Source organism: Netta rufina, assembly GCF_964035555.1.
Source record: "Netta rufina genome assembly, chromosome: 24".
Classification (NCBI taxonomy): Eukaryota; Metazoa; Chordata; class Aves; order Anseriformes; family Anatidae; genus Netta; species Netta rufina.
The window spans coordinates 1353120-1365526 of record NC_140148.1 but is presented as its reverse complement, the minus strand read 5'-3'; the positions used below and the strand labels follow the sequence as shown (position 1 = coordinate 1365526).

The following is a 12407-nucleotide window of genomic DNA, read 5'->3' as shown; positions in this document are numbered from 1 at the left end:
ACAGGATTCTCACAACCCCTGTTCTTTCTCTGATGTATTCTCATATCCCTGGAGCTCTAGAAACACATTTAAATGTAAACCACTCTGGTAAATAGAAAAAAGAAAGAAAAAAAAGCAACAAAAAATGTGGGACAATTATGATGGCATTGACCTAACATTAAGTTGGTGTCAGAGAAACTGCTGTATGGAGACAGTTGTATTTCCTTTTTTTTTTTTTTTTTTTTTTTTTTTTTGGTAACTTCTGAATAGGCAATAATTATATTCCAGTTCTCATTCTTTGGACAAACTATTCATTTCTTCTATTTTGGAAATAAGCCCTGTAAATGCAGGTTGTGAGAGTAATTCAGTTGAGGGATTTTTTATTTTTTTTTAATGTATTTTAATTCCAGCATGCCAAGGTTGCTGGCCAGCTGACTCACCAGATGGAGCTGTAAGCTTGCTATTCATTCTGCAGACATCACTCCATCCCTGAGCAGAGCTGTTGTGGGAATCTGATGTACCCTTATCAGAAAGGCAAGCTGCTGGAATGATTTAGCAGTGCATTTGCTGGTCTCTGGTGGGACAATAATAAGATTCCATTTATTCTTGGCTACTTAGAAGCCATATCACAGCGTCTGGGCTGCTGCATGCAGAAGGGACGTGGCTCAGCTGAATTCCTGGGAGACAAGAGTTACGTGGGCAGGGTGACTTAGCAGCATCTTAGGAAAAGAAGTGTTTGAGAAGCAAACGAGCTCTTCAGAAACAGAATTGCTGGGCAAAGTGTAAATGAAGAGCCAGAGTTCAGAGATGAGCTCAGACTGTGCGTGGATGCCTAATGGGACCGTGCACCCCCATTTCCTAGGCCAGGAATAGGGAATGGGGGTGCTTGGTGGGCACCAGGAGCTACATGTGGACTGAACCAATTGCAGAAACTGTTTCTTCTGGGCATGCCTTCCCAGGACAGCGATGCAATGCAAGCACTTTAGGACCAAGGCTTGAGTCAAGAAAGTAGCAGCAAGGGATTCAGGCTGAATATAGGATGTTAATTCCCTCCTTGTATCCCTTAATAATTTAGAAGCATAGAATCACATATCTGATTCTTTATTAGCAACGCTAAGGATGGTGTTTTTCCAGCTCAGAAAACAGTATCCCAGTTCTGATTACAGTGGATCCAAACTCAGGTCATTCTCAAAGTGTCCTTTGATATAAGTCACAAATATTTTGTGGTTTTTCTCCTGCGCTTCATTAAGAGAGCAAAAATCAATTGTTCATGGGGGCCACAGCCCGGACTGTTCTCCTTGCTTTGGTTCAGAAAGTGCTGTGAGCAGGCAAGCAGCTACAGGATGTGGAAGAATGTGTTTGTAGTTAAGGAATCTGAATGTCTATGGGATTTGGATTCTTTTCTTGCCTCTATTAGGCTGCTCTCCTGGATCGTGGACAAGAGGTTTGAAGCCAGAGGCTAAATATAGCTTCTGGTTTTGACTTTCATAGTTTTCGTATTATTTCCCCACTGGGTGATACAGATAAATGTTAAGACAGTTAAGAGAGGGGATTGTTTAAGTACTTAGAGAAACTACCTGAAGAAACTTTTTTATGTTTTATCTGGGAAGAGATTACTGTGAGTTTGCTCCTTTGTAGTAGGATTAGGCTGACAATGATAACTTCTGGAAACATTCTCCATGCAGACACTACATGAAAAGAAATTAAAAGAAACCGAGCTTTGACAGGCAAAGACATACAGTTTCAAATACATTTAAATAAGGTAACAAATAGCAAAGTTTCAGTGACTGTGAGTACTTAACTTTCTCGTGCTCCCCCGTTCTGCCTTTTGGCCGTATCCTGCAGAGCCGTGAGCTGTGTGGGGCCACTTTGGAGAAGGTCACTGTCCTGGTGGTGTTCCTGGCTGACAAGAAGAATAACAAGTTACAAACCCTGTTAAGTTCCTGGTCATTCTTACCTCCTTATTCAGTACAAACAAAGAAAAAGATGACATATCTATATTATAAGGCCTGAAAGCAGAGCTCAAGCAATCATCATACACGATTTCAAGTATAACTTGAAATACATATAACAGTCTAGCCTGTTCTTGGAAGAAATAAATAAACAAAAATAGAAACCACACAAATCCTACAAGGCTGATTCCACAGCTTTCCAGGCTGCTGTCTGTCCTTCAGAAACCCTTTGATTTGGTGGGCAATCGGGTGATGCCCCGTGAAGCTGTGTGCCCCTGGTGTTGAATTGATTTCACCTGTAGCTCTATGCCAAAAATACTTATTTGGAAGTGAGGGAAATTATACTTGGAAAAACCTTTGCAATGGCTCAGTATTCGGGCTTGCCAGACCATCATTAACTGTTTAGAGTAAAAGAGGAAGTTATTAATGAAAGCTCATCAGTGCTGTTGATGTTGACTATAGGGAGAAAGGAAACAGCACATCTGAGGCAAATTGTGTGACAACGATTGTGTTAAAGAATCACATTCTGGCTGTTCAGAAAGATGTTATGTATGAAGAAAACTGTGTGCTGCATGCCCCCTAACAACAGTGTAGCTCCTGAGCTGGTAGAATAAGATTTGGGCTGTGGGAAGGGGAAAGGTGAGGAGAGACGGTGAGTGCACGCAGCTGTAAGCACCGCAATGCCCCACTGCTTTTAGAGACTCTGTGGAGGATTTGGAAAGGAAGGCTCCTCCAAGACTTGCTAATCTCTCTGATGTTGGTCAGAGAGAAGGGGTAGGAGAGAAAGCATGTCACAGGATATTTCAGATGCTGGTATTTTAGGAAAAGACCACCAGAACAGGTAGGCTAAAGCTCATCCAGCGCAGTAGCAGCAATGTGTCTGCTCTGTGTGTGTCTGTCTGTGAGTGTGGAAGGCCAAAGAGGTGAAATGTCCTCCGGTCATTACTGTTGTTTGTATTATTTATCATCAGGGTCACACCAAGGGAGAATCCACCTCCACTTTAAATTTGGTGACACCTGTTTTCCCTGCCGGGTCAGGGGAATTGTCAGAATGGAATGTAAGCCTTAGGTAACGAGTTCCCTACAGTAATAAGGAAAAACCAGACAGCCCCAACTGTTTTCAGCGTTCAGAGAGAGAGAGAGGAGAAGTCAGAGGCTGTTATTGACATTCCGAGTAATCTTTAAAATTACTGAAGCTCAGTGAATCACTTTGGAATCTCTCGTACATGAAATATTTTCACGAGGATGTATGTGACAAACATTGCAGTAACATGCTCAAGTGTCCCTTTACTGCTCTAAGCACACATTTGCTTTCAGGAGCTATGAGGAGCTCGGTATCTAATCTTCCTAAAACATGAGGTTCTTTCTGATTTATGTATCTAGCCTGCCATCTTTTGTAAATACCTCGGAAATGTTTGTGCTCTTTAACTGCAGAAGTTATGCAACTGGCCACATTATCATCTTATTTCTGCAAGGAAAAAGAATACCACAGATGAGATTTTAAAACACAATAAAAACACAATAAAGCTTAGGCATAGGTGCCCGAGGCATAAGGTCACCAATTCCCTCTCTTTTTTTGTTTGCATCATTCACAGAAATCAGTCTGGCTGTGTTCTTGTGTTTAGAATAACCAAATGTCCTGTATTCAACACTTGTGCAAAATGTCAGCAGAAGTAATAGGAAGTAATGATATTACAGCCAATGCATTAAAAAAAAAAAAAAAAAAAAAAAAAAAAAAAAAAAGGAAAGAGGGAAAAAGGAAGAGCATCTCAGAAAGCATGGTGAGCACCATCCTGGCTGCTTACCCTGACAAACACACTGAAGCTAAATAAAACAACTTCTCATTTTGAAAAGAAGCTCTTTCCTGTTTCTTCCAGTACATTTATGACACAAAATGTAGAGCTCCTTTTTTGTAAAGGAGGAAAAAAAAAAAGCAATTCCCCAATCCTTTGCCTGCAGGGACTGAAAAGCATAACTCCTGAGCTACTGTTTCTAGGTCTGCTTCCTCTATACCTGGAGGTGGAGGGGAGAAGAAAAAGAGTTTAAAAAAAAAAAAAAAAAAAGTCTCAAAAACCTTTGCAAAAGACAATAGCCAAAGATTCAAATATGGTGGTAGAAGCAGGTTTTAGTTATAACATTGTTTAAACAACCAAATAAAACAAAACAAAACACAACAACAACAAAAATACACAAAACAAACATAGAAACCTGCAGAAAGACTTGTCAGGCTGCAATTCACCCTATCTTGTCAATTAGCATCGTTGCCAGGCACAAAAATGAAGAATATGAGAAGTTTTCATGTCAAAGCTGTAGAATACTGTCAGTAAGCCACCCCCACACACCCATTTTATTTCACACTGACAAAAGCTGAGATGAATGAGTTGTTGTCTGGCCCTTCCCACTTTGTATAGTCATTGGCTGGCTTGCTTCTAAAAAGGATTTAAAAAAGGGGAATAATTTGCCTTTGCTGGGAACTGAGGCTGTCAGGGTGCTGAAAAGCTGATCTGTGGGCTGCCACCATGCAGATCTCTTGGGCAGTGTGCTCTGTCTGCGTCCTAATCCAAATCGCCTTTCGATCCGTGGAAGGGTGGCAAGTGTTTAAAAATGATGCTACAGAAATCATTCCTGAGATCACCGAAAATACAGAAACACCGATGGAGCAGGCTTACAGCAACAACAACACAATGAACCAGGCAAAGCATGGGGGAAGACACATACAACAAGCTCCAGACCCTAATGGTAAGAAAAATAACATTACGTTGCTGTTTTGGACCCTAGCAGGCAGTTGTAAGAGTGTACTTGTTATCAGATTGTTGTTATTTATTAAGGAATTTAAGTAGGAGGTGAAAATAATACTACGGTTTCTAAGTGTTGAGGTAGGTTCTGACTAGGGATGTTGGAGATCACACAGCAGAAGAGGCACGGGGAGGTTGCTCTCAGCCAGTTGAGAGGTGTGCTGCTCGCTGCCCTTTGCTAACAGCCAGATTTTCAGCCACATTCCAGTAGCCAAAAAAGAGTTAAAGCCCTCCCAGTGGGAATTCATGCCCAAATGAATTGGAGGGGATCCTGGTTTGCAGGGGTGTGCAATTTTGGGAGCGATTTGGCTACTTTGAAGGCACCAACACACTTCAGAGATAAGCTGGTGCTGCATTTGGGCAAATGTCTGGCATTAGCAATGGTGCAGAACACCAGCTTTGTGAGGAGGGATGGAAGGCAGGGAGTTAGCATCAGACAGGTGGTTAGAAAGAGAGCCCTCCTGGCAAACTGGGCAAGCTTGGTCCTTCAGACCAACACATTTGGCTGCCAAATGCATGTAGCAGCTCATCAAACATATGGTTTCCACTACTGTGCGTTGCAAATCTGAGCTAGCTAATTTTTTTTTTTTTTTTTTTTTTTTTTTTTTTTGAGGACAGTTGGAAGGGAATTGCGGTTTTCTGCTCTAGCTGTCAGTTCGGGTGTTTATAGCATAGCACTAATTTAAAAGGGAGGAAAAAAAGAGTAATCTTTTTGAGAGTGCCACTTGATAAAAGTCTGAAATCCCCAACAGGGGAGCACTCTGCTTCCCACCAACCGCCAGGTCAAGGCAGGTCGGTTTGGCAGTGACATCTGAAAACCTTCATTTTCCAGCCTCTGACCACTCTGGCAGCAACTGGGGGAATCTGTGCCACTGAAATGTGCATGGGTTTTCAGGTGGAAAAGAGCAAGAAAAGGGGATTGGACATTATTCAGGATATGCAATGGTCTCACATGCTTACTTTAACGTCTTTAAAGAAATCAAAACAATCTCCCAAAAGCAGCCAGACCTTCCAGGGACACATGAGGTTGCAGAACACCATAAATGATTTTGCAGCTTGTGGAACCCATGCACATACAAGATAGGAGGTATATGCACAGAAAAGAAACCTTCATAGCTGAGGCAAATACCCTTATATTTAACTGTATCTGCCTATGTGCTATGATGGTACAAAGCACCTGATTCAGACATGGACCATTTCATTTCATTAACACAGTCCTTAAAACTTCTAAAACATCCAGTCTTGCATGCTGTACTTTGATGAATATAAACCTGAGCACTAAAAACATGTTTCTGCTCTCCACGGGAGAAACAAGAATGAAAACATCTGTATAAATACTGGTCTGCTGCTCACAAGTCAGGGTCAGAATTCTCTTTGGAGGCACAAGGGAGGGGGGGGAGCACCTTGTGCACAGCAAAGAGACCGGGACTGACAGACACGGCCTTCCATTTGTAAGCTGACCTTGAGGATTTCCATCCCAAGCAGTGTTCCGGACTTAAAATCATTCTTTTCACCAACAGAAGAACATCACCGTGTGTTTATCTAGATAAAGTTCTTTGATAAACACCTTCAAAAATCAAATTCTGTGTCTTGCAAACATGTCAAGAGGCAAAGCATCCCAGCTGGCAAAAGAGACCCCTCTGGAAAAGGGGCCCTACAATAAAAAACGTTTTCTTAATCCTGCATGCTAAAAAAATAATATTTATTTCCTAATGTTTCATTTGCCAATAGATATCCATTAAGGAAAAAAAAAAAAAAAAAAAAAGGAAAAAGAGGAGGAGGAGTAACCACCATAAAGCTCTTAATCAGCCAGGAGATGCCTCTAGCTGTCTGAAGGAAATTATGTGGGTTGTGGGATTATTAGAGAGCAGTAAACTTAGAAAACATAATGCCTGAAGAGTGGGAATCCCATAGCACTGCTGTTATCTGCTGCTTTCCCTCACCTGGAACACGTTACACTAACTAAAGCTCACTTCAGGAGCACTTTCCTTGTTGCAGAAGAGTTTAAATCAGGAGCGAACCTCTGAAGTCAATAACGTGACCTCACGTGGTGCTGTAGGCCTCACATGAGGAGCTGTAGGGGAAGGTTTGGCCTGTTGGTAAACGAAGCCAGCAGAATCCCAACAGAACTCCCCTCAGGGTGACCACTGCCACTGGGGTTGCACTCAGAAGCTCAGCTGCCCACTGGCACAGACTGGTACAGAGCTTGCCTGGTGGCAAGGGCAGGATCTTGGTGGCCACTTGGTGGTCAACCTGTACTCAGTGGGTCACAGCTGGAGCAGCCAGACACCACGAGTGGGTCTTTGGGCTGCCCCCTCCCCAGATCCATCACTGGGGATGTCTGAGCTAGGTGCTGCAGACCCGAGAAGGCTGATTTCTCGGGGATGGGGAACGAAGTAGCCAGATGTTAACGGGCTTCTCGTTTTCAGATGCTTCCGACTTCAGCTGCAGAGAAATGCGAACCACCCGCTACCTGACGGAGGGGCCGTGCCGCAGCATCAAGCCCGTCAAGGAGCTGGTGTGCTCGGGCCAGTGCGTCCCTTCCCACCTCCTCCCCAACTCCATCGGCCGGGGGAAGTGGTGGCGGCAGAACGCCCTGGATTACCGCTGCATCCCCGCTCACACCCGCACGCAGCGCATCCAGATGGCTTGTCCCGAGGAAGAGACTCGGACTTACAAATTCCGAGCTGTCACGGCCTGCAAGTGCAAGCGCTACACTCGCTTCCACAACCAGTCTGAGCTGAAGGACTTTGGAAAGGAGACCGCTAGGCCGCAGAAGAACAAGAAGCCCCGTCTGTCCAGAGCCAGGAGCAGCAAGTCAAACCAGCATGAGCTAGAAAATGCTTACTAGAAGGTCGCTCCGAGTGGGACAGCCCAGCAGCTCTGGATATTTTACAAAACGTCAACCGGCACTCACAGGCCGCAGAATGAGGTTCTGACTGCAGTGGGTTCCAATTCCTTCTGCTAAGCTGGGTCAAAGGCTCACATAGTCAAAATCTGTCAGATTACAGCAGTCACGGTCTGCTAAGAGAATGAGATAAACCGAGCTGGTGGTAGCAACACCTAAATTCAGTCTGAGAGGAGAGGTACACCTGGGAGATTCGCATGAGGCCTCGCGGCTTGTGCACGTAGGGAGGTGGAGGAGGGCGAAGCTGTTACGGTGACAATCACTATCACACTTTGTTAGGGGTCGTTCGGCTTCCCTGTAAGTGAAGGGAGCACCACGATCCCTTTCCCACTTTTCCAAGTGCCATGATGCAGGACAAGCATGAGGCGGGGGGAGCACTGGGGGAAGCACCATGCTCTGAATTTGCTGCAGAAAGTTAGCAGTGAATGTGACTCAACCCTAGCTGTTGGGAAGTGAGCAGCTTGCCAGGTGTCCTCATGCCCCAGTTGCTTCCTCTAGGGAGGAAAACCAAAATACAACACTTGTTTTCTCAAAATGAAAGTGTGACAATTCTATTTCACACTTTTAATTAGAATACTCTAGGGTCAACAGATTCAAAACTGAAACTTGGCAACTAAGCCACCTTATTTGTTTTAGGGGCAAGAATTTGTTTTAGGAACAATTACACAAATTTTATTAAGCGGAGCAGTTTTATGAAATGGATGCTCCCCTCAAACCAGATAACCTCACTGATGTTTGTCCTGTAAACAGCTAATGATGTGCATAATTTAACATAAAGAGATGTTGCTTATTCCTTATTTCCTAGCACACAATTGACTTTAGTGTCAACCTAGATATCTCAATTTATGTTTTCTGTTCTGTAGTTTGAATTATCTGGCCACACACTTTGTAGAGCTAAGACCGTGCAAGCCAAGTTCTGGGAGTAAGGTTCTGCATGAAAAGTGAGCCTCTGCTAATTTGAAAGTTGTGAATTCCTCTAGAAAAGTCTTTGGTATGTGCGGCTTTGGTAAGTCTTTAGTTTGACAGCAACTTTACTTTACTTAGCTTCTCAACTTTCAGACTAATGTTTGTGTTTTACGTTAAAGAATATTATTGGGAAGTGAATAGTCTCGTGCTGTATATATCCTGTAGTAGTGCTAGGCCTAGTATCAGATCAACACAATTTGGGATAAAGACAGTTCCCCACTGTTCTTATTTTCTATGTAGAATATATGCTGAAATCATATAAACTATGGAAATTTGCAATGTTGATAGAATTTTGCAATAATTTTATGTGGGACCAGAATCTAGAGAGAAAAGCTATTGTTTCACAGAGTGAATTACGTATTTATTTTTTCTCAGAAATTATTTATGCAATGTTTTTCCTTGTAGAAAACGAGAAGTAATACTGCTTTCAAAATATCAGTCTGTTATTTTGAATTTTAAATACATTGTTAATAAAGTAGAAACATTGATTAATTATAGGAGGTCTCATTGATTTTCAGCTGGTTTGCTGTAAAGCAAGTGACTTACAGAACAGCCTGGGGCTTGACTCCAATCAGGGAAATACATATCTGTGATAGAGGACATCAAGGTCCTTAATTTTCTATTAATAACCTACACATTTCTAACGAAGTTCTGTCCTGTAACTTCTCACTCATTGCATGACATTTGTCATGAAAAACATCCACTCGGGCAGCTCTGAGCTCCACATCAATATTCTCATTTCTACTTCTCCAATGACAACAAAAAATCCTCAGCAGATTTCAGCTCTCCTTCTCCTCCCAGTGACTCTGATTCAGATGCTCACAACCTGGTGAAGCCACAGAAAAGGAGAAGTCCATCAACTTTCAGTCAAGATTTCTTAATTGAAATCTGATTGCTTCATATTTGTCTCATTGGGAAATAAAAATACAGAATTCCCTTTCAAGAGTTGCAAAGCAAATATCAATTTTTTTACAATGTAATATACCTATGCCTATCTTCATCTGTAAGGCCACTTTCTTTGAGACAAAGGCCTCTTGCCATGAGGTCAGGAAGGGCTGAGGATGCACTACACACTGGGTTAGCACTTTCAACACTGCTGTGAAGATGAAAAGCCTTTCCAAGACAGCCAGTCCATAAGGTGTGCTTTCACTACCACTCATCAACATCTTGTGCAGAAACCTAACGCGAACACTGCTCAGCACCAAAACTCTAATACAGCTATGCGTAATTTTGGGCTCGGATTGGCACATATTATGTGTTCTATCCAAATTCTACCAAATCTATACACTTACAGTTCTTTCAAAAATAAAAATAAATACTGTACCCAGAGAAATAATTGTAAACAGAGTAACTCTGTAGATTGTCCTTACATCAGAGAAACATTAATGAGCACAAGACATCCTTGGGACATTGACATGGGACACAAACTCCAGAGGGGTTTTTCTAAAGGACACACACTCCATTTACACAGTCATTAAATTATTTTGCTTCAGGACTGTAAACTCTTCAGGCATGAGCAACTTTCTTCAACATCACTTTTGCAGTAAAATAGAACAATGGTACATCATTTAGGTGCTGCTGAGCTAAACCAGCAATATGTGAGTCAGTGATAGCAGCTGTCCCAATGGGCAGTCCAGAGGGAAAAAAAATCAAGTTGCATTTTCAGACACGAATCGTGATATTTCTCCAAACCAGCTTTGAGCATACATTTGTCTCCCCTTTTTACTGCTAACTTGTGTAGACAATGAACCACGCCACATTGTCTATGACATACAATAAATGGTCAGCATTCCTACTTCTTTTTTTTTTTTCTTTTTTTTTTTTTTTTCTCCTGGCAAAAACCACCAAGTCCAAGTGATTTTACATGAGATTCAACTTCATAATTACAAATTGCAGAGCAAAGAACATACCTTTATCTGGTGGGGCCCTGGCCCAGCAAGCACGGTATGCATGAGTTCTACAAGGGCGATTGAGAAAGTCAGCATCATGAAACACAGAAGGAATAAACATGTATTTCTTTCAGCCACATGACATCAACTTGTAATTAGCTTGTTGCACTCAAACTAGTGCAGTGTATGGAAGCACAGAACTACTTTTCTATGCTAAACATGCTCAAAATTCTTAATTTTTCACAGATTTATATGTAGTATGGATTGAACATACCATACATCTGAATAGACTGAAATCCCTGTGATAGGCAGGTATTGGAAGCCCACCCTTGAACCAAGCCATGATTTGAAGTAAAGCCAAAAATCTCAAGTAGAGCTGCAAAAATTGCAGCTCATATTACTCCGGTACAGAGAACAGTGCTACTTCTCCCCTTCTGGTCTTGGGAGCAATCAAAGGACAACTCTGCACAAAGTTGTTCCAGTTATATAATAACCATATAGCTCTCTTCTCTTCCCAGATTTGTGGGAATAGTTTTCACTCTGAATGCTGGAAAGCTGTAATGTCCAACTGCACTGTTCCATTGCCTCGTTGTCTTTTCTCTGAATTGGGCATCTGGTGTTTTTCTGTATTTTTTTGATGCCAGATTGAATTTTGTTCGCACTAGAGCATAATAAACACACTGCACCTGAAGACCAGAGGGAAGGAAGTGATGTTGATACCTCTGTCTCTGTTAACTATTCCTGACCCTGTATGATGAAAAGCTGTTTCTTTCAGCTCTAAAAGCTCTCTGCCTTTTATGAGGATCAGTCAGTACAGTGATAAAAGGAGACTAAAACTAATCTGTAAAACCCAACTCAAGGCAAAACTCATTAGCACAAGCCTTGATAAGTCTGAAATAAAAATATAAAAAGCACAATCTTCAAAACACTATCTCACCACTGCTGCATCACAACGTATGGCTAAATTGTACTGTAATGCTCATAGGAAAGGGCAGGGTTATTTTAATTTGCACATAAAGTGCTCTGCACTGTTGTGGTGCTACAGCAGTGTGATGGGATAAGAAAGGAAAGGGTAAGAAGGCTTCACTTGAAGATCAAACAATACCACATAGCATTTACACAGCATTTTTCACAACCAAAGCACATTACCATTAATTATTCTTTACAAACTCCCGAGGAAACAGGTTACAATTAATATCAGGCTTTATAGACAGAAAAAAATACAATAGTTCAATGAGTCAGGTCAAGTCACAAATGTCGTTGTGGCCAAAGATCAGCTTAAATTGATCCTTTCTTAAGAATTTAAGGATGTAAGAATATATTTGTTTGTTTTTGGTGTCTGAAGAAGTAACACCATCACCTCCATCTCCAAGGGAAGGATCCCCAACTCTTCGACCAAGTTACATACCCAAATTCCAGCATCCCACATCAGGCCAAGTTTCTGGCATTAACCTTCAGGCTTGAGCTTTTTATTTTTTCTTCATTGCCTTGCAGGCAACTTAAGATGCACTCTCAAACCAAGGAATTAAAGCGTATTTATTTAGTGGTTATCAAGCCTCTAAATTAAACAGACATCTTTATCACTTTGCCAACAATTTAATGCCTGTGGCATGAGGTTATTTCAATGTCTTAAGAAAACAGCTCGGCTCTGGCTAAATAAATGAGGTCATTCTTCATTCAGGCTACCAGATTCTTTGGTGCAAAAACTTCCCTTTGGAGAGGCCTTGGGACATAGTGGCTCCTCTGAGACTATTTCCATCTGTCAGATTCTCTAATCTCTTCTTCCTTCCTTCCTCCCTTCTATTTCCTTCCCTTTCACTATAAAATGGCCAGTATTTAACTCTAATGTCTCCAGTCTGCACAACATGCTTTTAGAATTGGATGGGTATTATTTTTTTTTTTTGTTGTTAAACCAGAA

General features: G+C 41.8%; 1 protein-coding gene across 1 annotated transcript; it reads left to right on the top strand.

Annotated features, from left to right (window-relative positions):
* Nucleotides 1-4450: 4450 nt before the first annotated feature.
* Nucleotides 4451-7577, top strand: SOST (sclerostin; the record flags this gene model as incomplete). The annotated part of the gene is made up of 2 exons (XM_084300976.1): nucleotides 4451-4670; nucleotides 7156-7577. The coding sequence occupies 2 exons, from the start codon at nucleotides 4451-4453 to the stop codon at nucleotides 7575-7577; spliced, it is 642 nt and encodes a 213-aa protein (XP_084157102.1).
* Nucleotides 7578-12407: the final 4830 nt, after the last annotated feature.